General features: G+C 34.0%; 1 protein-coding gene across 1 annotated transcript in view; it reads left to right on the forward strand.

Moving 5' to 3' along the window:
- LOC128556766 (uncharacterized) overlaps window positions 1–24,611 on the forward strand; it is a 44,673-nt gene extending 20,062 nt beyond the window's left edge. The window contains exons 19-50 of the mRNA XM_053542459.1: window positions 26–170; window positions 411–442; window positions 1,252–1,393; window positions 1,639–1,862; window positions 2,552–2,719; window positions 3,099–3,282; window positions 3,669–3,783; window positions 4,001–4,131; window positions 4,419–4,636; window positions 5,148–5,253; window positions 5,823–5,939; window positions 6,766–6,901; window positions 7,659–7,839; window positions 8,268–8,541; window positions 8,868–9,054; window positions 9,752–9,975; window positions 10,648–10,877; window positions 11,131–11,284; window positions 11,819–11,997; window positions 12,368–12,508; window positions 12,757–12,925; window positions 13,798–13,936; window positions 14,265–14,386; window positions 14,618–14,896; window positions 15,272–15,475; window positions 16,508–16,711; window positions 19,243–19,965; window positions 20,322–20,540; window positions 20,982–21,077; window positions 21,478–21,803; window positions 22,462–22,663; window positions 24,018–24,611. Of these exons, the coding sequence (XP_053398434.1) occupies window positions 26–170; window positions 411–442; window positions 1,252–1,393; window positions 1,639–1,862; window positions 2,552–2,719; window positions 3,099–3,282; window positions 3,669–3,783; window positions 4,001–4,131; window positions 4,419–4,636; window positions 5,148–5,253; window positions 5,823–5,939; window positions 6,766–6,901; window positions 7,659–7,839; window positions 8,268–8,541; window positions 8,868–9,054; window positions 9,752–9,975; window positions 10,648–10,877; window positions 11,131–11,284; window positions 11,819–11,997; window positions 12,368–12,508; window positions 12,757–12,925; window positions 13,798–13,936; window positions 14,265–14,386; window positions 14,618–14,896; window positions 15,272–15,475; window positions 16,508–16,711; window positions 19,243–19,965; window positions 20,322–20,540; window positions 20,982–21,077; window positions 21,478–21,803; window positions 22,462–22,663; window positions 24,018–24,307 (6,261 nt within the window). The 3' untranslated portion in view covers window positions 24,308–24,611. The remainder of the gene's footprint in view (window positions 1–25; window positions 171–410; window positions 443–1,251; window positions 1,394–1,638; window positions 1,863–2,551; window positions 2,720–3,098; window positions 3,283–3,668; window positions 3,784–4,000; window positions 4,132–4,418; window positions 4,637–5,147; window positions 5,254–5,822; window positions 5,940–6,765; window positions 6,902–7,658; window positions 7,840–8,267; window positions 8,542–8,867; window positions 9,055–9,751; window positions 9,976–10,647; window positions 10,878–11,130; window positions 11,285–11,818; window positions 11,998–12,367; window positions 12,509–12,756; window positions 12,926–13,797; window positions 13,937–14,264; window positions 14,387–14,617; window positions 14,897–15,271; window positions 15,476–16,507; window positions 16,712–19,242; window positions 19,966–20,321; window positions 20,541–20,981; window positions 21,078–21,477; window positions 21,804–22,461; window positions 22,664–24,017) is intronic.
- The last annotated feature ends 624 nt before the right edge of the window (window positions 24,612–25,235 follow it).

Consider the following 25,235-nt stretch of genomic DNA (forward strand, 5'->3'; position numbering starts at 1 on the left):
TAACACATTCACTTTATGCCACCAGACATATTACCATACTGTAATAGCAGAAACCGAGGCTGGGAACGTTACTGCAGTTTCTGATGGCGTCACTGTGGTTGTTGAAGGTGGGGAAATCAAAGGAATACGGGTGCTTGATGGTCCGCTGTGTAATGATTCACTAAGTGGAGGTACTTTCAATCATATATTTCGTGCATACATGTATTATGCTCTGTAACAATTGTCTTTCTTAGGTATGCATAGGCCTAGTTATGCAATCTAAATTAAAAAAAATAGTTAATGTAAATTAAATCAAACGCGATAAGCGAAAGGAAAAGAAAATGTCGTTGTTGAAAAGTGTAATAGTTAAACCAGTGTTTCACGCAAAGAAAATCTTTTAAACTTATGTTAAGTTGAAATATTTATTTCAGATCTCAACCTGACAACGTCACATCATGACGAGGTATGATATATATCGCCATATTTTGATAAATACATACTGTTATTTGTGTTTGAATGTGATACTATTTACGAACTCATTAATGTCCCTTGGTGTATGAAATATTATTAAGCACCCCGTCTTATGGCGGTAGCACAATAATTATCACTCTGTCCGTCTGACTGTTTGTATGTCTGTCTGTCTTTTCGTATCTTGACCGGGGTGTTACCTTGAAAAGTTTTTAGAGAATTTGTTAAATCTTCACACAGTGTCAGAGTATATTGAGAGCCAGTTCATTGTAGAATATTAACAGTACTTTTAAATTTCTCTCTTTGTTGAGTAAAATTGTTATCATGGTTGTGCAGAATATAACTAAAACTGTTTAAAGGGTTAAATTGACATTTCACAAAACGTTAAAGATTCTGTAGAGGATATGAAGTTTGCAGGAAACATAACTTTTTATTCATAGAATTATTCACTTTGGTTGGACACGGATTTTGTTTAACAACTTCCTTGTATGAACAACTAACTATCTTAACATTTGCTTCAAGTTAAATAAAGTATAAGACAAGTATAATACATAAAAATGTTTTGATTTTACGGTGAATGTTATTGTAACTGAAGTCTCGTTGACAGAATCAAAACACGGTACTAGTCATTATATACGATTTACAATGTAATACAAGTACTACGTACTATGCTTCTGATCAATGACAAAAGATTAACTTTTCCATTTCATTAAACCAATGATTCTAGAAGGCGGTACATTCTACATTCAGGCATATATAAAATGTCGATACGTTTTTCTGCACACGTTTTCATCTTTCAAACAGGACAAACGTTTATTATGTAAAATGGATAAGGATTTCCAGTCATCTACAAATGTACTTCAAGCCCACTGGACAATACAGGAAGAAAAGAGTCATTACCTCAATGATATATACTGGGCAATAGAGGAGAGAGCTCCAGTTGCTAGTAAATAATTTTGATAATTGATAAATTATACTTTTATGATAATGATTATAGTTCATTTATACTTCTATTTTACCTCTGATATATCCACACACAAGTAAATCTTTAGTTTTAAGTGACTGCGCTCTCCCCGAAACAATAACAAACAAACTGAATCTGTCATCTTCCACCTGATTCATTACAAGTATCACCTTCCAGTCTTATATAATCTGCATTATGCTGAACACCTGTTTTATCTATCCTTGAAGATATCTGGAAACTCCACACCGATTATCAACACTTGAGAACAACCGCATCTTATATGGAAGAAAGTGGTTTGTTTCTGTCTCCCGGAAGGACGTACAGAATCTCTTTGAAGTTCTGTGCCAAACAATATTGTTTCAAACCTGTACACAGTGACGGCGTCACTATTGTTCCAAATCCTCCAACAACGGGGAATATGACAGTAACATACACAGAAAATTCAACACTGGTAACTAATAATAGAGAAATTTATTAATAAAAAACATTTTGTCATTTTCACAAAAGTATTCTTTTGCGTAGTCTCATATAAGACTTATTTCATAGAAAACCTGGGATAGCATACATAATTCTCCTGTTGAAAGAATCTAAATTTTGCTGTGTAAATAAGCCTCTATATCTGTGTGGAAATCAAAACAGGGGAAATAAAATATAATCCTTATCAAAACATTTTTTCGAGGTCGAATACTTGAAGAATGCCGATATTAAAATACATCTTGATTGAGCCTAAAACAAACCAAACATAGTTTGGTAATAGTTCAGTTCTTTGTACTCGAGGCAATACATTTTCGAAGACACACGTTGCAAGGCTGGCTACCGCTATGTATATTCATCATGTTTTCAAATCAAATTCATGCATTTTCCAGACGTTGTTCAAAGAAAAGATGCATTTGTAACTTTAACAATATGCAAAATATGATCAGCTAAAACAGTATAAAACTGGGAGATAATTTTGAGATGCACGTTACGATTTGATTAAGTTTCATTTAGGTATGCATATCCAAACAAAACGTTCTATATACAGTTTATGAATACTACTATTAAGATGAATACAAGGCAGTAACACTCCTGAAAGTGTTACAATTCAAAATGCAAAACAAATGCAGAAAATCAGTAGTTTGCTATTCTATACCTTTTCAGATCGAAGTGTCTTTGGAACCGTTCAAGGATTCGGATATTGAAGATTTGGTTCAGTCTCGTAAAGTAATGGACCATTACGAATGGGCCTTTGCCGATGAATCTGTGTTAGGTCGCCTGCTTACAAAATGGCAGCGAATAGCATCAGCTGCATCCATGACCGATGTCTTGGTAAATAGAATACACATAATTATTGTATGTTTAGACCGTAAGAAACTACATCTGCAATATGTTTTAGCTGTCACACTAAATATTGCAGGTAATGTGTTTAACCCTCTTCCGGTTTTGAGCTTCTAAACTAGTTAGACATAGGTTTGAAATATATTATATTTTAAATAGATGGGGTTAATTTGAATGGTTACCACCAAGTTTCAAATTATCTGCAATAATTAGTTAAAAGTAAACTCTCTGAATGCTTCAGCAGAGTAAAACGTATTCTTTGTTTAATGGGTTGATCGTAGAAATGGAAATACAGAATACTTGCTAGTAGAAAATGTGTATTGCCAGTACAAAGATTAAGTACATATTTTAAATCATTCTTCTTTGACAGCTGAATTTCACAATAGACCTACATGAAGATGTTGCTTTTACGAAATGTTGGATATTAGCGATTCGGGGATACACCAAAGCTGGTTTGTCGTCCACAGCGTCTTCGGAAATCAGAAATTGTAAAGATCTGCAACAAGTCCGACCAAGTGTAGTTATTGATGCAGTAGGAGAACCTCTGTCCACTGGTAATCAAAACTATCTTTGTTGTTTATTGCAATGTATGTTTCAATCAGTTTATAACAAACAATAACAAACTACCATTTTGCAACCTATACGCAATGGGTTGAAATATGGCTTACTTTCAGACTTTTAACAATATTCATTGAAAAGCATGTAGAATGCAAAAAATGTATCATATCTGCAATTAACTGACAACCACATCACCTGTAACGCGTGTGGAGGATGAATGTCCTTTGCAACACATTTGTTTATTTAATCGCCCGAGAGAACAAATTGCTGCCTCGAATTCGAACAAGATTGTTATTGCTCTATTAAGCCATGCTGCGGTCGGAGATAGTGTATAAAATGAAATGTTTGCGAAGAGCGATATTTACTATCGGTATTTTTACAGAAGATGACCATGTCGGAAAAGATATTTTCCTGGACGAAAATGATGTTTGGAAGCAATCAGATAAGGATTATACACCGTATAACAACATTTTATCTGCAGTGTGGCCAACTTTAAGGTACTTGGTATTCGTCTCAGTAAAAGCCGAGTTAAAAGAGATATCATACTTGTCACCATATCGCATGTCCTGTAAATGAAAATGCAAAATTATTTTGTATGTAAGAAGATTAAAACACTTTTTACATTGTTTCAAGTTAAACGCACTGTGTAAAGTTGTAACGCCGTGCAAAATTCGTGTACTGGATTAAATGCATCTACTGTAACTTACTTTGCAGGCATTCGCAGTATGCTTGGGCCGTGTTATTAATGAAAGAAGACGACCCAACTGTGTTTTATGATCGTTCCAAAAAGTTGGATTTGAACGACCCATGTGAACATCCCGATGCTATCAAATGTGGCAAAACAGGTTTGAATAGAACTATAAACTATACAAAGGTCTAAAAGAAGTAGATATATTTATTTAGTATTTGAAAACTGTAAATTTGGTAAAGGTTTTCGGAATTTAAAAAATGTGACATAGATGAAACGAGCAATATATATAAATGTATTCAGTTAATATAAAAATCTTTTTTTTTTCGAAATGATAGCAATTTTTCTATTACTGGTTAAAGATGTGAACGGGAAAAAAATGCAAACTTTGTGCATATTTGCCTTTGTAAAATAATAATACAAAAACAATCTACTTTATTTCAGAACATGAATTCATAAACGTTGATTTCAGTCCGGGAGAACTCACGCACGGTAGTCGTTATATAATTTGTATTCATGCAAATGAATCAAAAATTCAACACGAATTCTGGGAACAGGAACTAGATGAAATTGACGAGTGCAGTAGTGGTGTGACTGTAGATCTCACACCACCAGATACTGCTGAAGTATGGATAGGAAATGAGAAGGAATATCTGTTTCAGGTAATATAAATCAATATAGCTTTACTGGATTTTGTATACAAACCCTTTTTAAATAATGCTATTATTTACAGATTTAAATATGCTATGATTCCAACTTCAATTGTTGTAAGTAATTTGATTTGTCTCAACAGATCAAGTGACCCGAATATACACTTCAATATGTTCTGCTGTTGATAACGATGACATTTATAAACGATTGTTAATGTCATAATTTCTGTTGAAATGTGTTTTCATTTCATATAAACGAATGACAAAATGGAAATAACGGTCAAAACAAAATTTCACGTCACGAATTCTTGTAGAATAGACAGCTATGAAATTAGAAAAAAGCAATGACTTTCTTGGCTCTGGACAAAAGATATTAATTTTTATTAGAACTACCAATTATTCTGATATCTAGAACTTAGAAATGAATTTACTCATTACATGTTTCTATAATATAAATAGAAAGTAAAAGACAACATCTTCAATCTTAGAATTGCAAAACTTGTATTTCCATATAAAATTTTAGACATCAACATCAGAACTTACAGTGCACTGGAACTCTTTTATTGATGTTGAAGAAGAAGGATATGCTGCACATGTCAGCGGTGTTACACACTACAAGGTGGCTTTAGGTAGCAAATATATTATGTATTATGTACGCCCCAAAATGTATCCTAAGAAATGCGAGTTTATGTGTACCTTAATCTTATAATACCTGAATACCGGGCAATCCAATTTTATACGACTTCACGTTTTGCAAAATAGTATTTAACCGTTACCCTGCTAGACATGATTGATTCTGCCTTTGTGACCTGTGTAGGTCATAATCAGCCTGCACACCGATGCAGTCTGATCATGGTCTGCACTGTTCGCCATTCATTCAGTATCTTTTGGTAAGCACCCATTTTAACAGTTAATGGTAGTGTGCAAAGATGGACAATTCCATTATAGAAATAGCACGGTAAGAGTATACGATTACAGAAAAAGTCAACGCACGCTTTAATGAAACTTGTTATGTATACAGAGACACTATGGAGAATGCGCGTCATTTCAATTGTTGTGCTATTTTAGTGTGTTTGGTCATGAGTCTGTCTCTTCATCAGCCAGTCCGAAAAGATTCCTAGAAAAAAAGTAATATATTTTAATATCTAAAGCAATGCATATAATTTAGTTCATGCCCTAACATCTTGTTGCATTACAGGAACTACCGCTGGCGGTGTAGATATAAGACGTTTCACAGATGTTGGACTCACAAATCATAAGACATTTCACGACCTTAATTTACAAAATGGACACACCTACTTTGCTACGGTTATCGGTAATATTATAATTTAGAAAAAATAAAAATAACATGATAATTGTTTAAACGTTTTTGTTCATATCACAGCGACTAACGACTTTTGTAACTAGACATTTGTTTCATTTTGTCGTAATATCTGCTAAATGTTGACCAATTTAAAGGAAGTTATGGATTTTATTTAACAAATACATGCTATATATATGCTAGATAACAGCTGAGTGTAAATCCATTAATCCGTGACAATTACAATAAGGTAACTATAGAAACAAGATACACAATTAGTGCATTTTCGTAAATCCATAATGATTTCAGAACACTTACAACCTGCGTAATCGGTTTATTCATATAAATATATACTCATTTCCAAAGTTTATTTGTAATATTTTTATATCAGCATGCAATTTTGCGCAATATCTCCTCTGCATATCCCGAGTAATGTTTGATAGTAATATGATCACTTGCAGAATAGTATTCTGTGTCCAAATATGGGCGTGTTCTGTCTTATGGAGGTTTGCCGCAAAATGGTCAAATACCTTGACATAGCTGCCAGCAACAAGTTGCATTTATTTCTAACATTTTATTATATAGATACTTTTGTATAACTGACACAGTAAACGTACACCTTGCTGTTATCTGTGTTAATTAAGGCAACGTGTCATAACTAGTGCGTCTAAATTGGCATTGAGATATGTCATTATTTGACAGATATTTTAACATAAAATCACCAAGTGTTAAGTTTGAAAAGTTGTAAAGTATATACCAGGTTTTTTTGTAACATTCATTCATTCGTAAAAGATGTAATTATTCTACTATATTTCTTATTGTTTGAATTTCTGTTTCACAGCCTACGATTTCACTGGTCAGTTTTCAAGTTCGAAATCCGAGGGCATTAAAGTAGACACAACACCACCACAACTAACAGAAGCCTCTATTACCCTACCATCTAGGCATATTTCCGATACGGAGTTTGTTGAAGCGTGGTAAATATACTTCATTAATTAATACCATAATCTTGTGCTGAACAACTTTCACTCTCCTGTATACATGCTGGATATCACTAGAAATTAGGACACATGGATACATGAAACTATGTATAAAATACAATATAAATAGGTCACTTGGAAGCAGCAAAATAGTAGTAGGCTGTATTTGACGAATTCAGTCCAAGAGATGCAATAAAATGTGAAATACCCCTAAAACCCCTAGCAACGGCTTATAGAATATCATTTTAAATGTATTAAATGGACTATATGGTTCCCATGGAACAGGAAAATAACAACTTTGAGAAAGGTTGAAAACAGACATGTGACCTTCACCTACTGAATGTACAGTTTTGCACACCAATCTTAAAACTGACTTTCTGTGACCATGAATATCACCTACTGACCTACTTTCTTGTTTTAAGCTTTAGCAAAGAAATTTGTTCAAGCAAGCAATTTAACTCAGGTGAGCGATAAAGGGCCATCATGGCCCTCTTGTTACTATTAACTTTTGAATCTGGATTACAAAAAAGATATTTTATCAGTGATTGTAGGACGGGAATATTCGGCAATCAGGAAACTCTGTACGTGGTAACTTTCTATAGCCTCTTACATGTAACCGCCTTTCTATTAACTTTGAGCCGGATATTGCAATCTGCATCTACAGCCAGTGGAAGAATCTTAGTTTATAATTCGCCATGGTTCTAGAAGATAATCATGAATGCCGAACATAGTATTATATTTTGTCCTTATTTAGCTGGACAGGTGTCTTCATGGATGTAGAGAGCGGGATATCACATTATAGCTGGGCAGTGGGATCACATGCTGGTTATGACGACGTGTTTCCGTTCGCTGATACAGAGGACGAATGTGCAAAAACACCAGAAAATATGCCATTGTTTTTAAAAGAGGGACACGCATACTTCGTGACTGTTAAAGTGAGGCATATTTCTTTTTCATGTTATGGAATATACGTTATTTCTAGACGTTATATTTGAGTAATCGTTCGCGAATTACATGTGCCTTGTTGAAAAACTGTCCAAAACACGAACCCTTCACATTTTAAACTAAAGGTTTAGGTTTTACAAGAATAACTGAATGGGTTAACATGAACTGTTTTAAATGAAATTATTTCAATTGTTTACACCTCATACTTTTATGGATGAACAGACTTAAATTCTACACAAAATGTCACTGTACGTATACCCGTTCAAGTTTGAAATCTCAAACATGTGTCTATAATAGTTAAAGTTAAAGCAAAAAGTCCTGTCTTAAATAACTAGTTTTTACTTTTAAGGTTTAGCATACTTAGTTTTCACACGAAGAATTATGGACAGTTTATGATCTTAAAAACTTTATGTTAAAGGCTCATAACAAGGCTGGTTTATACACAGCCACATCGTCTTGGGCTTTCATTGTGGAAGCAACACCACCTGTACCTGGTAAAGTGTACGACGGTCCTCCGGGAATGGATGGTTCTTGTGTTGATGTAGATTATATCGAAAATAATTCAACGCTAAAAGCTCATTGGAAGGGCTTCCATGACCCTCACAGTACTATGGTAGAATATTTCGTGAATATAGGGTCGTGTAAGGATTGTGAAGATGTCCTTGTAAAGCAATCTGTGGGTATAAAAACAGGTATGTTTTATAAATCTATAAACTGTATATATTCAAATGTCTTATCAGGCGGCAAAAATGTTTCACGTATACCTGAATAACCGGAGTACACTTAGAAGTGTTTATGACTGCAAAATCATGTGAGATGTACAAAGATATGCTATTGTTTCATAGTTAGTAATTCATAATAACCCGCATTAATAAGCGTTATTCAGTTAATGCTTATATTTAAGTTCAGTAACAGATACGTATATGGAAAATCTAGTAAGCATCCTACTTATAACTGCTACACTGCACGAAAATAGTTTATATACGTCTTACTAATAGGCTATACGCTTTCCTTTCAGACATTGAATTTACTTTTCTGCAACTGTCAGAAGGACTACATTACTACGTGACTGTAACTGCTTGTAATACAGCTAATCTGTGTTCATCTGCGACGTCAGATGGATTTGTTGTTGATTCGACGCCCCCTGTACAGGGAATAGTGACTGATGGACCATTGGAAACGGAATTGCAGTACCAAGGATCTAGGTTTATAATTTATATTTTTTTACTTTTATTAAGTATATGCATACTGTCACATCAACAGAGTATATCAAGTTTTCATGATTTAATATCCGGTAAAGTCATACACTACTCTTTGGCGAACCAAAATGTAGCCTTTATTCATAAGTTGAAATGTCTGCAAATATGTAAATATGAAACGAAATATGTTACAGTCAGGCTGTGTCTTTAGCTAAGGTATTTACTCTATGAAAGACACTTAAAAGAATCAAATTTTGCGATTTGTTGCTCGAATTTATATAACATTGAAAGTTTAACCATCTTTGCTTTAGGGTTCGAAATATTTATCCACGTATTAGCTATTCAAAGTCAATTAATAATATCACTTCTACAGACTAAAACATTTCGTGGTTGATAATCTTAAAATCGCTTATAACTTTTGTTTTGATTTTAAAGACAGTTCCATTTTCACATCAAACGGACGCAACAAAAATAAGATGGAAGATGATCCCAGGTGCCAATCCTGATATACTCATAGAATCATCGACCTTTCGAAAGTTTTGTTAACAGAAAGGATTTTACGACTCAATACGCGTTTCATACTCCCCTCTAAATATTGCAATCATTCTGATAGTAACGTGAGTTTTTCTTTGAAGCACTGTCTACATCGTATCTTTGAGAAATATATTTCAAATTTTAAATGTCCTAATTGTGTTCCGAACAGGAACTACCTTGGGTGTGAATGGGACAGTTTTACTGATCCTCAGTCAGACATATCCCACTACGTATGGAGGGTAGGAACAAATAAAGGCGGTGATGATATACTTCCTGCTGAAGATGTTCACAAACATGAGGAGGCATTCATTTTCGACCTCAATTCTGAATACGGAAAAAAACTTCCAAAGGGCGTTCGTATCTACTGTACAGTTCGTGCATATAACAGAGCAGGTACAGACATGCATTGATATAAAATGTTCTTATACGGGAACTAACTAAAAATGTTAATAAGATCACAATTACATAGATTTATTATCTATTTGACAGTCATCTCTATATTGTGAAAATAGATCTGTCTTTAGTTTTCGGGATTAACATACGTTATTTCGTGTAACAACATACTGTAAAATCATTTAATTTCGTGGGCATAAAATTTCGTTCTTTTGGTCAAAACACCAATTTCTTGGGGATATGAATACGTGGAATTCAACTTTTGAACATAAAATTAATGGGAATTTTACATTTTCGTTGGGGAGTAAATTTCGTGGATTGACTCGAAATCCACGAAATTTTGTCCCCCACGAATATAAATGTTTTGATATGCACAATCCATGTAGGTCGAAAGCACCAATATAACCCGATGGATTCTACAGAATGTCTGGTATTTGATTAACGTGATAAATGTATGTTGTCGATGTTCTGTCATAAGCAGTAAATGTTTTATTTTTATTTATTTTGTTATACTTTCAATATTAACTTAGAGCATTTCTGATTACTGAAAAGGGCTGAAAACTCATTGCTGTGTCTGAAAGGATTTGAACAGAAACCTGAAAGGATTTGTTTTTTTTAGCAAAGTAATAGATAATATTAAATATTATTGAAACCAATGTGTCTTTTATGCAGGAAAGTTTGCTGAAGTGACATCTAATGGTTTTATTGTTGATGATACACCGCCAATTTTCTTCACTCATTTATCAATGTCTCCGATTGGGACGATTAAAAATGGAACAACTGTTCTAAGAACAACCCTTAAAGTGTATTGGAACGTGGTAGATGAGGAGTCGTTTATCGAAAGTCAACATCTCTCTATTTCGTCTCATATTGGGGGTGATTTTAATCTTTCATCAACTAGGGTGAGTTGCATGTGTTGTCATGCTGTAATTCATTATGCTTCTTATGCTTTATTGAACTTGTTATAATGAAAGACTTCTTGAAAATGTAAATAACTAGCAGTATGTGTAAAAGCAATAATTTGACATTGACTTGTTAAAATAATAAATTATTCTTTTTAAAGGTTTAACAACAACAAGCATCCTTAGCTACGATAACATTGATTAAACATATTTGGAAGAGGCGACTTAATCACTTGTCCTTCGTCTTTTTTAGGTAGAAGGTATTGTAAGGGATTACACATTTACCAACTTGAACTTTCATGATGGAAGTTATTATTGCATCAAGCTAATATCCTGTAATGGCGCAAATCTGTGTACGAAATCAGTACTCGCAAATATCCTTGTTGACAGTACTAGGCCAACACCAGGTATATAGAAATGCAAGATATATTTTATAATTTAATATAGTTAAAAACCTAGAGCTCAATATAATTCCATGTACGATATCAAGTCTTGTTGCTATCCAAGACAAATCTTTGGGATTACAGCAATTAAGACATTTAACGCTCGAACACTCGCCATTTATATAGCTTTCAGTCATTATATGATACATGATTCCGGAATGAATATCTTTTGATACTGCGGCACTAGCATTCGAATGTATTCTATTTTTTTTTGGTAATTGTAGTTTATATAAATCACTAATCAATGAGGTTTTGTTATCACAACCGATGCATAGTACTTTTTTGCCAATAGAACAGTTTGTGACTTAGAACTGTATCAAAATTATCATTATTTCCCGCTGAGCACGTTCTGATAAAGTTGAACATTATAACAAATAGTACTGTAAATGATACCACGTTTTCTATAAAGTGATACTTTTTAAATGCAGATAAGTATATGTATGCCGCTTTACTTTCCTCTTCTACTGATAATTATATGATTGTCTTTGTACATCATAGGAACTTTTGCCATTAACACTGACCATGCAGCGGCTTTAGATCGTCAACCTGAAGACTGGATGACTTGGACAACAATATTTATAAATCTTGCTTGGCTCGGGTTTGAAGACATACATTCTGATATTCATACATACACTGTAAATATAGGAAGTCAGTTCATGGGTAACGATTTAAATGAGGTAACAATTTTTATACCATTTCGCACTTTAAAAATGTTTATGTCTGCATAGTTAGTTGATTAGTTGCAATGAATAGCATTATAAACTCGGTATTCTTAAATAATTGCCTTGGGATTAATAGAAAGTGATCTTATTTATGCGTTCTTAAATCAAAATGATTTTTATATGATATGTGATATATTCTTTCTAGACATATTACTTTGCACTTTTTAAACTTTTTAAATACGTTTTTGATACGAAAATACTTTTACTTTCCACATTAGCGATGTTGAAGAAAGATGCCATTCAGTTGATAGCTCTTTAGTACATGTATTATTACAAATAGATTTAAGAAAGTTAAGGATTTGCATATTTTGTTCTTTTATCATAGGTGCCTTATACACCGATGATTATGAACCACGATACCAACGCTTCTTTTCACGAAGACGGAAAAGTACAGACATTCAAATTGCGTACGCAAAAACTAAACGAAAACAAAACGGTTTTTATTAGTGTGACAGCAAATAATCATGTACGTTTATAATTACATTTTTTACTTATCATTTTTTCATTTACAGATTAAATATACAGAAAATCTAAAACAATATAACTTTAATTAAAACTTTGTAGACGCTTAATTCGAATAAACGTCGCTAAAATAAAATAAAATATGTTTAAATAAAGTCAGACGACAAGATTGAACTCGTGGCTGAATGTAATAAGTTATAGCCTTTTTTTAACTTACAAAAAATCTGTTAACGTTTTGCAAATATACGTCAGGTTGGGCTCTCCAGTGCATTAGTGCATTCGCAGTTTAACCTCCTTTTTGGAGGTGTGATGGAACTTGTACGAAGATGCGACAGTTATTCCTGTTTAGGACACTGTGTTTGTGCTCCTCATGGGAAGATGTGTCACAGTAACAAACACTGTCATGATGTTAGTGGTACAAGTGAGTCTATATTCTCTATGTGATACATTTACTCTTTATATTTTTCATTTGCTTATCATTCCTGGGACATTATCGGTGTGTAAAATAAAAGTATGAAGTATCTATACATTTTATTATACACTGTATGACATTGTATGTCCTCAGATAACCATAATGCATTTGTACAATTCAGTGTTCAGTTGAGTTCTTTAAGATCTTGATGTTTATTCAGGCGGACTTACAGTTACCTAAAGAACATAAAAAGAACGACTTTCACATAAAGACATTGTAGTCACAAATTGTATCCAAATTACTGCGTATTATGTATGTAAGATATACCATTACATAACAGAAATAATTTAAGTTTAAGATAATGCGTAGAATATAACGTTTATTACGAAATGCAATTTGCTGAATGACAACTTCTCTTTGCTAATTATTAAAAGTTTAAGATAGTTAAGATACAGGTGTGTGTTGCTATTTGCCACTTGATTTTTCCTAATTAATTTTTGCCATTTGCTTATTGCCAGTGGCAATTTACTAATTGATATTTGCAAATTGGTATTTGCCTTTAAGATTTACCACTTAAAGTGTGTACATTGTTGAAACGTTACATTAAATGTTGAGATGTTAAATGCTATTAATTTCATAGATCTTGTGAATAGGGGTGATCTAGTAATTAGATAGCAACAGTACCAATTAGCAAATGACAAATACCAATTTTCAGTGAGTTAGTTGCAGTTAGCAAATAACAATTCGGAACTTTCAAATGGAATGTCGCAACAAAGTTTCCATGCAAACCGATAATTTACATGTTAAAGTAAACATTTTATGATTTTAATATCAACAAAATATAATATTTTATGCTTTAAAACATATTTGCATTTTTGTAGACAATTCAATGATTGAAGTTGAAGATTATCTCGATCTACGATTCCCTGATAACTACCAACTACCTCTTCATTCTCCAATCAACACAATACTGGGCGCAAAATGGAGTATTAAGACTCAAAGCGGCGCACGTCCAATTTGGTAAGACTGTTAACTGCATTTTATGTAGGCATAAGTCTATAGTTTCAGGACAATACATATGTAGCTATTCGCACTGTCATTTCAAACGGACTTCTAAATCGTTCATTCACATATTGATTAAACTCGATAAAGTAGTTTTATTTAGAAAGTGAACATCTATATGCATGCAAATTACGGAATTACATGACAATATTCAATAAGAGTTGACAAGTAAGACTTATTACAGCCTGCGGATGAGACACTTCAGAATCATACGCCTTGCACGATTAAAGTATTGTTTTGTTGCTTATTTTCACACATTTTATTCACCTGTTTTCTACGGTTTTAGGTATGAGTGGAGTGTTGGAGAAAGCGATCATGACGCCCCTCTAGGTGTTTTTGACACAGTAACAGACAAAGTGTGGCATGAATTAGGTCAAGACAGTTATTGCGTGTTTACTGTTGACAGAGGTATATTTTATAGCTATATATAACATTTGTCAGACAGTGCAGTTTTACCCAACAGTTAAATGCTGCAAATGTGTAAATATCAACATCTGATTCTAAAATAATTTTCAAAAAAACCTATTCACATCATATTCAACATAACAGTATGCGATCTTCACCCTTTGCCAGTATTGTGCTACAATATGTTTAAATTTGTGTAACATGAAATCTAGAGCAATGTTATGTTTGTCTCAGGTAGAATGGTTCTGGAAGAACACAAAACTTACTCAGTGTTTGTTCGTGCTTGGTACAACAGTGATACATTTGCAATATTTAAAAGTGTTGGAGTAACGATCTTTCATACACCACCCTTATCCATCGTCATAAAAGGCAAGACTGTTAAAGAAGTAATAAAAGGAAGCACGAAAGACGTTGATTTTATCACAAGAAATATGCAAGTAGGAGCTGACTGGTCCGGCAAGTTTGGAGGGGAGATATCAAGATACCATTTGTACATTAGTACTCATCCCGGTGGTAGGCTTTTGTATTTTGTCTTTAAAACTTTTTAAAAGCTGATTCAATTTTCTTGACAGTTTTTCAGACTTTGCGGATGCAACACAGTATGTGCATTTACATTATTTAAAAAATCAAATCATAATTTAAGTATACTTATGTCTGCTCCATAGAATATCCATTACGATAACCTTTCAGAAAGTCTAAATAGTTCTTTCCTTTCCTAACTGCTACACTGTAACCTTTAAATAAGTTTTAAATGAAATGTAGCAATTTAATCGATGTTTGTTTAACAATCCTGACCAAAAGAAAAAAAGTATTAATATTCGTGACACTAACTGTCGTTTTGATGTGAGTTCAGAGCTTTTTGTCTTTTCATTTGTTCCCACTAAACAGGTCATGATTTGCACACTGTTTCGAAGAACCTGCACCCACCTGTGACAAGTTTCAACATAACTGGACTTAAATATGAGGAGAATACCAAGTATTACACTGTTGTTCAAGCATTTAATTTGGCTGGACTTCATACTACTGAAGTATCCGATGGGTTTATGCTTGATTTGGAGCCACCAACTCCAGGAATAGTTATGGATGGCCTTGGTACAAATATTAATGTGTTTTGTATTTTTAAAATAATGGCTCATTTCGGTATTTGAAAGCATAAGGCAAATGCATTATCTAGAATGAATGCTTTACGTCGTATATTGTTATAAACATAGCGCAAAATGTAACTTAACAGGTCTTAGTTTGCACATTGATTTTAGATAAAATATATAATAAATTCTAAAGTATGATATAAAATCATATGTTAAAACAAACGTAAAATGTTCATTTTTACACTTAAATGTTTTCATTGAATTTGACGTTCAGTTAGTAGAACTATCATTTATTGTAAAGACTGGTTTAAGTTATTTTGCTGCACAATTCTATGGCATAGATATGAGTAGCCAAACTCATATTGTAATTATCTAGTTTATCAGAGTTGTGACATATTTTTGGTTCTTACATAAAACCCTGACTGTAAATGCAATGGACAATATCATTTTCCCCTCACTAATATTTTGGATTTGAAGTCACATTGACAAAATATAGGTATATGGCAACATTTATAGCTTTTGATGGCAGAAAACGACCACCAGTGCCCCCCCCCCCCCCCCACACAGACATTGTTTCAGGTACGAAAGCAGAACTACCGGCTTTCCAAGTCGGCCTCATCACATGAAGAATGCTACACAAAATGCGAGGTTTCGAACCCAATATGGTGAGTGGCAAGCGATCTAAAAGCAGCGACCGTAACCACACGGCCGAGGAGGTCACCAAATATGGTCAAAACATTGCTTTGATGTAGAACAAACCATTGAGCTTGCCGATGGTCAGTGGCTCTAACATGTTGTCATCCTGTAATTGAAAATATGCGCAGAGGTGTACATGTGCTCTTCCTTCATTATGAAAGGCTGGAAAATTGCCATATGACATACAACATCGGTGTTACCCAACGAAAACAAATAAATATTCACGTTCTGCCTTACGTTACGTACATGGATTCTGCATTAACCGCATGGTGCTCATTGATGCACATACAATGATCCATTATTCTTTTACACTTTCTGAAAATTTTCACTTGTCTTTCAGTTTTGTTGGATAAGCATGCCACAGCTGAAACAAATCGTGTACAATCTTTCTGGCACGGTTTCTCAGATATCGGATCTGGAATACAAACCTACGAATACTGTGTGTCCTCTGGTCCCATAGCAGGCACCTGTGATATAAAACCACTGTCATCAGTTGGTATTGCAACCAATATTCAGTTTTATCCGACAGACCAGCTTGAACAAGGTACATATATATACTAATTTAGATTGTGTTCAAAATGACAGATTTCTTTTCCGTTTGGTTATAATGCTTCTTGAACAAGTTTTCGAACCGGGGTATATGTCTGCCGATAATTCATCCATCCGTCCGTCATGAAATCTTTGTCAAGATAAATCGTTCTACAGTTTTGAAATTGCTCAGAATTACAGAGTTATATCAATATGAAGCGAACTTGGTTATATTAGGAGGGAATTAATATGTCTTTTCAAGTTTAGGAGAAATGGTCCTTTAAAACATAAAAAATATATGTATGCACAATTGTAATATAGGCCTTGTTCGGAAATAACAACATACATTTTTCAAAAAACTGAACCAAACGTACAGAAATATATTTAGTATGAAGTGAATTTGCTAATAAAATATGTAAACTGATCTTTTGGAAGCAAATAATGTAACCAAGAAGAATAATAGCAGACTCGGTTTGATTGAGACTGTCCATGAGAGGTAACTACTTGTCAAGACATGAATGCACGTTGCCGGGTATTAAGTAATGACCCTTGAATACTCTGTATTGCTAATAATAATGGTATAATTCTTGTCCGGATGAATCCTCTTACATGTCATTGGATCTGGCCAGCACTTGCAAAAATGTACCACTGTGCAAATTGCCAGGACATGAGTTTAGTTGCCAGGTATACAAGTGGTGTATCTTTTCTAAATTTCTAAGCATGTATTTTCAAGATATTTCTGTATATGTTTTCAAGATATCTCAATCAGACTAACGGAAATACGTTTCTATTAAGTGAACGTGAGCATATTATTGGGATATACATGACTGTACTATGCGTGTTAATGAGGACTAGTTCTTTACATATTTCTGCATGCAAATGCATTGTCCATTGTTTTCAAATAATTTCTTTAAATTCGATCCTGACAGTTTCTTTCTAATGGATAGATTTTATTGATATTTTGCTCGTTTTTTAACTTAAATCAGGGCATTTGTTTTCAGTTTATTACACGTTCTATCTTTTATGCCCCCTTCGAAGAAGGAGGGGTATATTGTTTTGCACATGTCTGTCGGTCGGTTGGTATGTCGGTCGGTATGTAGACCAATCGGTTTCCGGATAATAACTCAAGAACGCTTAGGCCTAGGATCATGAATGTTGGCAGAGAGCTTGATAATGACCAGCAGATGACTCCTATTGAGTTTGAGATTAGTAAGTCAAAGTGACCTGTAACAGTTAAACGACTTCTGGATGATAACTCAACAATGCTAAGACCTAGGAAGGGAGGTTGGTCATGACCAGTAGATAACCCCTAATGGTCTTGAGGTCTGTAGGTCAAAGGTCAAGGTCACAGACACTCAGAACAGTTAAACGGTTTATGGATGATAATTCAAGAACGCTCAGGCCTAATATCATGAAAGTTAATAGGTAGATTAACCAATACCAGCAAATGACGTCTATTGATTTTGAGGTCACTAAAAGGTCAAGGTCACAGTGACCAAGAACTAAACAGTTTCTGGGTGATAACTTAGGAACGCTTAGGCCTAGGGTCACGAAACTTGACAAAGAGGTTGCTAATGCCCAGCAGATGACACAAATTGATTTTGAGGTCAGTAGGTCAAGGGTCAAGGTCACAGTGACATAGAACAGTTAAACCATTTCCGGACGATAACATGAGAACGCTTTGGCCTAGGATCACGAACCTTGATAGGGTGGTTGATCATGATCAGCAGATGACTCCTATTGATTTTGGGGTCAGTAGGTCAAAGGTCAAGGTAACATTGACGCGGAACAGTAGAACGTTTTTGCCAACTATCTAGAGAATGCTTTGATGTAAGATCACATTTGATACAGAAGTCACTTATGACTGGTAAATGACCCATAATCATTGATTTGAGGTCAGTACGTCAAATGTCCAGTGCACAGTGACCAAATAGTTTCTGTTCCTTATGCAGTTACTAAATGTATCAAGAGGGGCAGTTCGTGATAATAACGCAATGCTATCCCGCATAATTGATCAATACAACTAGTGATTACCAATAATTTAATATTTCTTGGCATTAAATGCATTTTTACACTTTCCTAAGAATAAATATATACTGTTCATTTTATGTTCCTGTCGTATAATGATGAAATTGGACACTGTACTGTGATGCACCGATTCGTATCAAGAAGCTCTTTAATTTTCAAATTGTGACGGAACGTTATTGCCTTCTAACGTCTGAACCGAGGGCCGTCAGTAATATTCTCCTGATCACTTTTATTCCTCCCGTACAACTAATGAGGTATTTTTAAGGGCATTGTTGCTTCACCTTAATGCAGCATAACATTTGTCTATTTCCTTGTATTTATTGAACACCCCTCGTACTTGGGGAGCATAGCTCTTGTTAACTAAGATTCAATTTTGAGAATAAAGTCCGACTACATCTTTAACGAAAGTATGCATGCATTTGTTTATTATTTACGAATATCTTGAATACATACAAACGGTATTGCCACTATATAATCTAAATTCTTGTTCTCTCATAAATAAGTTTGTATTCATTTAAGGTGGAGTTATAAGGGGAGAAGTAAGAGCACGTGATGTCATTGGGCATGTGTCTGAACTTGTTTCTTCAAATGGTGTGATAATTGATACAACACCGCCAGTAAGGGCTAAACGCGTTGAATGTCAACCCAATATATTAGCGGATTCGTCCTTTGAAAACATAATGCACTTGGAGGACAATTACACAATATGTGACAACATATCTGACTCACAGTGGAATTTATCAAGCAACACCTGCGTGTCTCTCGAAGAGTCCAGCATGGCACAGCATGGCGGGATAAAACTACATCTTCAAGGATCGATATCACAGACTGTAAATACTGAAATGCATGGTAAATACAGGTTGACATTCCATACATCGGCTATACCGTCAAGTGTTTTACATTTATCCGCTGTCGAAGGTTATACACAAGTAAATGGCCAAAGACATGTTTTCATGATGTATATTAAGCCCAATACAAATACCTATGCTTGGCAAAAGCATATCTTCTTTTTCCATTTGGACACTAACACATCCACCGTTGAATTTGGGACCGTTAAAAATCATGTCGCGTTTGCCTTAGACGGAATTCAGTTTCAGCTTTGTGAAGTGTCTACTAATGAAACAGAAGCAGATGGACATGTGAATGTACATACAGTCTTTGTTCATGACTGGTCATCAATACATGCTGATTGGTCCTTTACGGACCCGGAGACAGATATACTGGAGTACATGTGGGCTATAGGTAATTTCGACATATTATATATTTCTTCAAATAGGTTATTAGAGACTTATAGTTATTTGTGATCAATTACTATCTATTTTATTCATACAGTTTTGTAACGGGCAATTCATTTGTACTAAAGAAACACACTAATGCATGTATTAAAAAGTGCCTCACCTCGACGTCTTATGTCAAATATTTCTAATTAACCAAGAATAGAAATATATAAATATAGTGTTTATTCATCGTTGTTGATTATCATTTCGAATAACAATGGCTCCGTAATTTGTAACATGGGAAAAAGTCTTACTAATCATATAAGCTACATTTGACACTGTTTATGCGATGCGAGGTGTACTTTGCCTTGTATGTTTTAGGAACTGTTCAAGGCGGAACTCAGTTACAACCATTTCTGAGTGTGGGAAGACGAACTTTTGCTAGCAACAGCAGTCTAAGACTCGAACACGATACAGTGGTGTTTATTACCGTTGTGGCCGTAAATGCTGCAGGTCTTCGTACTGTTAGTTATTCAGACCCAATCATGATCGATCTGACACGGCCTGAATGTAAATATGTTAACGACGGCTCAGTACTTGGTAAGCGTTTAGAACATTTACTGATAAAATTACTTTCATCCATGAACAATTACAATTTAAGGTATATATGCACATTACTTCTTTTTTGTCATTTATGTTCTACATTAGTTTCACCAATTCTATTACATGAATATTAAATGGACTTCATGATCACATAGAACCAGAAAATAAAACAACGTTGAATCCAAGTTCGGATTGTCAGATATCTACAACATCAGTTTAATTGTTTATACTAATATGGGATGGATCATTTAGAAACCAGTTTACTCACATCAAGATATATGCTCGCAGTCAGTTTGTTGAAGTCGTTAATTATTTAATTAGTTTTAAACAAAACTATTTTATCCTTGTACAGTTTAACATCTTTAACATTTTGTGACCACCTTCAATGTTACCTCTTACAATATCTTTTGTATACGGTAGTTTACTGTTGTCAAACAGGTCAAGATCTTGATTTTGTGAGAGGACTGAAGCTAGATTTTCACTGGGATATATCAGATCCTGAATCTGGACTAAACCAATGTAACTGGGCATTAGGTAAACCATTCATTTTATATTATTTAATTTTACTGTTAAACAAACATCCATGATTTGAATCGTTAATTAGTTTAAAAGCAAGCGCAGTGTACATATCACGCTACTCTTGATAAGTGTATTCATCTGGCCTTGGTAGCTAGAGCAATGTACATGATGTTACTCTGATTGCATATCTCATTGTTGGTCTACGAAAATGAAATGAAATCTGGGCAAAGGTTACACATTTCATAACGCGTGATTTCTACGAGACTAACTAATGTTTCCTGCATACTTCTTTCCTGCATCGGTATGAATTGCATTTTTTTGGAATATTTTGTTTTCAATTAAAATAAGTGCCGTCTGAAACGTCGTAATTGAATATTATTTGACCTCATCTGCATATTTTTTCTCTGCCCCAAAGGGTCTTCTGAAGGTGATGTATCCATCCAAGATTTTGTTCAAATTCAACCAAATCAAATGAATGCAAGTAAACTTTTTCAAAGTATTCCTAAAGGAAAAGTATACGTTACTATTCGTTGCACTAACGGAGCCGGGTTAACACATACATGCTCTTCTGATGGGGTAAAGTTGGTACAATCACCACCATCGGTAGATGACGTTATATTAGAGCTTTTGACAACTTCCGCAACCCAGTATGAGCCACGTGATCACTACCATGGCAACAACACTGAAATACGATTCCGATGGACAGGTTTTAAATCTGATGACGGTGTTCAAAGCTATTTGGTACGAACGTTTATACAGGAGAATCTCAATGCAGTTTGTTTATAAATGCAGTTTTTAGTTATTAGTATCGTAAATAATAGACATATATCGTAAAAATATGAGTTTGTGTAATTAAATTATACGAAAACTGATTATTTTTATTTATAACTAGCGGATGATGAAATGAATGCACATATACAATATGCAATATTAAAATAATAAAAAAGATAGGTAAAAATAAAAAGAGCAATAATATAAAGTAACATTAGTAACAAGGATAAAATAATAAAATGTTACTTTGATATCAGTAAACGGTTGCAAAGATGATTCAAATTACAAATGAAGACTGACTGATCTGTTTCAGTTGTAGAACTTCTTCTGCCCAGACTTTTTAAATATATTCATGTTCATTTAAATGGGATATGGTTTATAGATAAGGTATGCTTGTTTGTGTTGTTGGGTTTATTGCCACACCGACACAGGTATAGGCCATATGAAGATTTTACAGCTCTTAATGGTGTAAGAAGACACCAGGTGTCATTGAGCATCATTTCTGGTTCGTACGGGCACCTGAGTAGAACCACAGCCTTTCCACAAGCCAGCTTGATTGCTTCCTGCTAATAAGATACGAGAGAAAGAAACCAGCATGTTATGTTAACATTATGTTGTTCAATTTCAGATTGCCCTGGATGGAGATAAAGTTTCAGCTTCTGAAATTGTTGAAAGTTCCTCGTCGGGTTACAGTTATGCCAGTTTCACAGGTCTAACAATGGCTGATGGAGAGTACACTGTATCTGTAACTGGTATAAATGAAGTAAAGATGTACAGTCAGAAAAAATCAGATCGTTTTGTATTAGTCACACACCCACCAAGTCTTACAGGTCTGTGTTAATCATTTTACTGTAAATATTATAATGTCTAGGATGTATTTCAAACAAATGTAGCGTAGTGTAATGCTTATGGTGTTAAGCAGTTAAAGGCCTAGATTCACTACTATATAAGTGTCCCCGCCACAAATCCAATATACAGCTCCCATCTTATCTGCTGCTTATCAGCGATTATGTAACAGTAACTGATTAGAGGGCAATTAGCACAGCAGGGACCCCAACTAGACCATGAAGATGTGTGCAGTGGAGTTGAAAGAAATTAATTTTTCTTCAGTGAATGTGGAATGATAATAATAAAAGTTATTATTTTGATATTATATGATATAATAACTATTACTTTAATGTTATAATAATGATAATAATAATGATAAAAATAATCATAATTATTCTTCTTATTATTATTATATTATATATAGGATGATAAAATATACAGTAATAATATTGAAAATAATAATGATAATAAAACACAAGTATAGTGAAAACGTCATAAGTTCTTTGTGCTGACAAACAATATTTTTCCAATTGGAAATTGATTTTCTTGTATTCATGTAAATTAAATCAACTTTATTTGAATATAAAATATTGTGTTTCATCTATACTCAATTTTCATTTTCAGTATGTTGCCAAAAGTGATTTTTTCATGCTTTACTTTGTAACTTTGAAATGCACATTCTGTTTTCAGTTTTAGACAAATGTTATTTACAGTATTCTGCAAGCTTTAGATGAGTGAAAGTCACATTTTTCTGAAATATCACAATTCTCCAGACAGAATTTGAAAAAAATAAAAACTTGCATATTTCTTTAAATAAGTTTCTAATTATCATGATTATTTCATTATTGTGGAAATAAGTTTCTGATTATTTTATTATTGCATTTGGTCAACAAATATTTTTCTTCACATAGAAATGCCAAAAAAACTAGTATAACTTTAAAAGTTATCAATTATTCATTAATTCAAAATAAATTACATTGTTTCCACTTCTCACTAATTGATACACTTGTAAGGTAGACGGACTCTCCAATAAACAATGACCCTTGTTTATTGGAACCATACTGTGTTGGTCATTAGCCCCCAACTGTGCAGGTGAAGACAGAAATCCCTTGGCCCACTGCCAAAATCTAGGCCTTTAAGGTTGTAGTCTAGTTAACATGGTAGAGAGTGTTATTTGAAACTGTAATATTTCATTGACATGCATTTTATCACGTAGCATTAACTTGCTTTGGACATCTAGACAAATGATAATGACACTTACTATTCTGTTACTTTTATATGCAAAGGCACATTAGAGATACATTTTTCCGTGGCCTTTCAGGATATATGATTATCAAGTATTTTTTCTGGCTTTAGGTTCGCCAATTAAGACAAACTGGATAAAGAAGACGTCGACTGCCACGGCAACTTGGGATAATGTGTTTGTATCAACTGATCCTGTGTATTATGAAGTGTCAGCAAGACTTGCTGAAGGCGGGGAAGGAGATCTTGTTCAGTGGCAAGAAACAGTTGATACACGTATAGAAATTGTGCTTGATACAAGTGAAATGCCTGAAGCTGGTGTAACTGTCCGTTTCAGCGTCAGGGCAATATCGCATTCTGGACTTTTCAAATCAGCACATAACGATCTGTTTGTATTACCTTAACACTCTTGTTGTTTCTTTGAGCTTTAGATTGTGTTTTTCAATATTGAAAAGAAGTAATGATGATAGTGTTGTAGCACTATTGAAGCTTTTCTTCATAATTGATTGAACATATTCTGACTCTTTCGTACATACATCGTTGATTCCACGTGTTGAAACTGCGCTCAAATAGTCTTTGTTAATTTTATTGTATTATGAATCTTTTGAAAATATTTTTAGACTGTGTTAATGCAAATACCAAAATTCACGAAAAGCATCCATTATCATTATTTACTAGTAAATTTCATTTTTGTTTTGCAAAGCAGCTACCTAAAAACTGCATCGACTCATTTTAAACTCATTTGGTTGTAAAGAACAATAATTAAGGTATAGTGTTCTAATTATACAATTAAAATAGCGTCAAATGCCATACTGTTCGTTCTTCAACCTTATTGATCCTTTGTAAAGTTGATGTGTAAAGTGAGTTTAGGTGAAGTCATTTTAAACTGCAGGAATATAGTTTGTTAAGGATCAGCAAATGTATATCTGATAATAAGCGATAACATTTTCATTCAGGTAACGTACAAATATCGCAGTTGGTACAGTTGTAATACTCTGAAAGCGATGACTTAGATCAAATACATAATCAACACAAGGCTTCCGAATATTTAATGCCGACTGCGTCAATTTCAATTAGCTTGCTTGAAGGTGATTATGATATACAAAATATGTCTATAGATAAAATTAAAAAGTGCAATGATACCATGTAGTCCCATATTACACGAGCTGTTCGGCATATTCTTGTTGACCTTATATCCTCACACTTCCAACTAGTCCCCCGAATTTTAATCAAGACACATATCTGATATATCGAGAAGCAGTATTTGTTTTCCTGAACGTCTTCCTTTGAAGCAACACTTTTCTATTGTCGTCAAAAGCTCCTGTGGTATTG

Source organism: Mercenaria mercenaria, chromosome 1, assembly GCF_021730395.1.
Source record: "Mercenaria mercenaria strain notata chromosome 1, MADL_Memer_1, whole genome shotgun sequence".
NCBI classification, from domain to species: domain Eukaryota; kingdom Metazoa; phylum Mollusca; class Bivalvia; order Venerida; family Veneridae; genus Mercenaria; species Mercenaria mercenaria.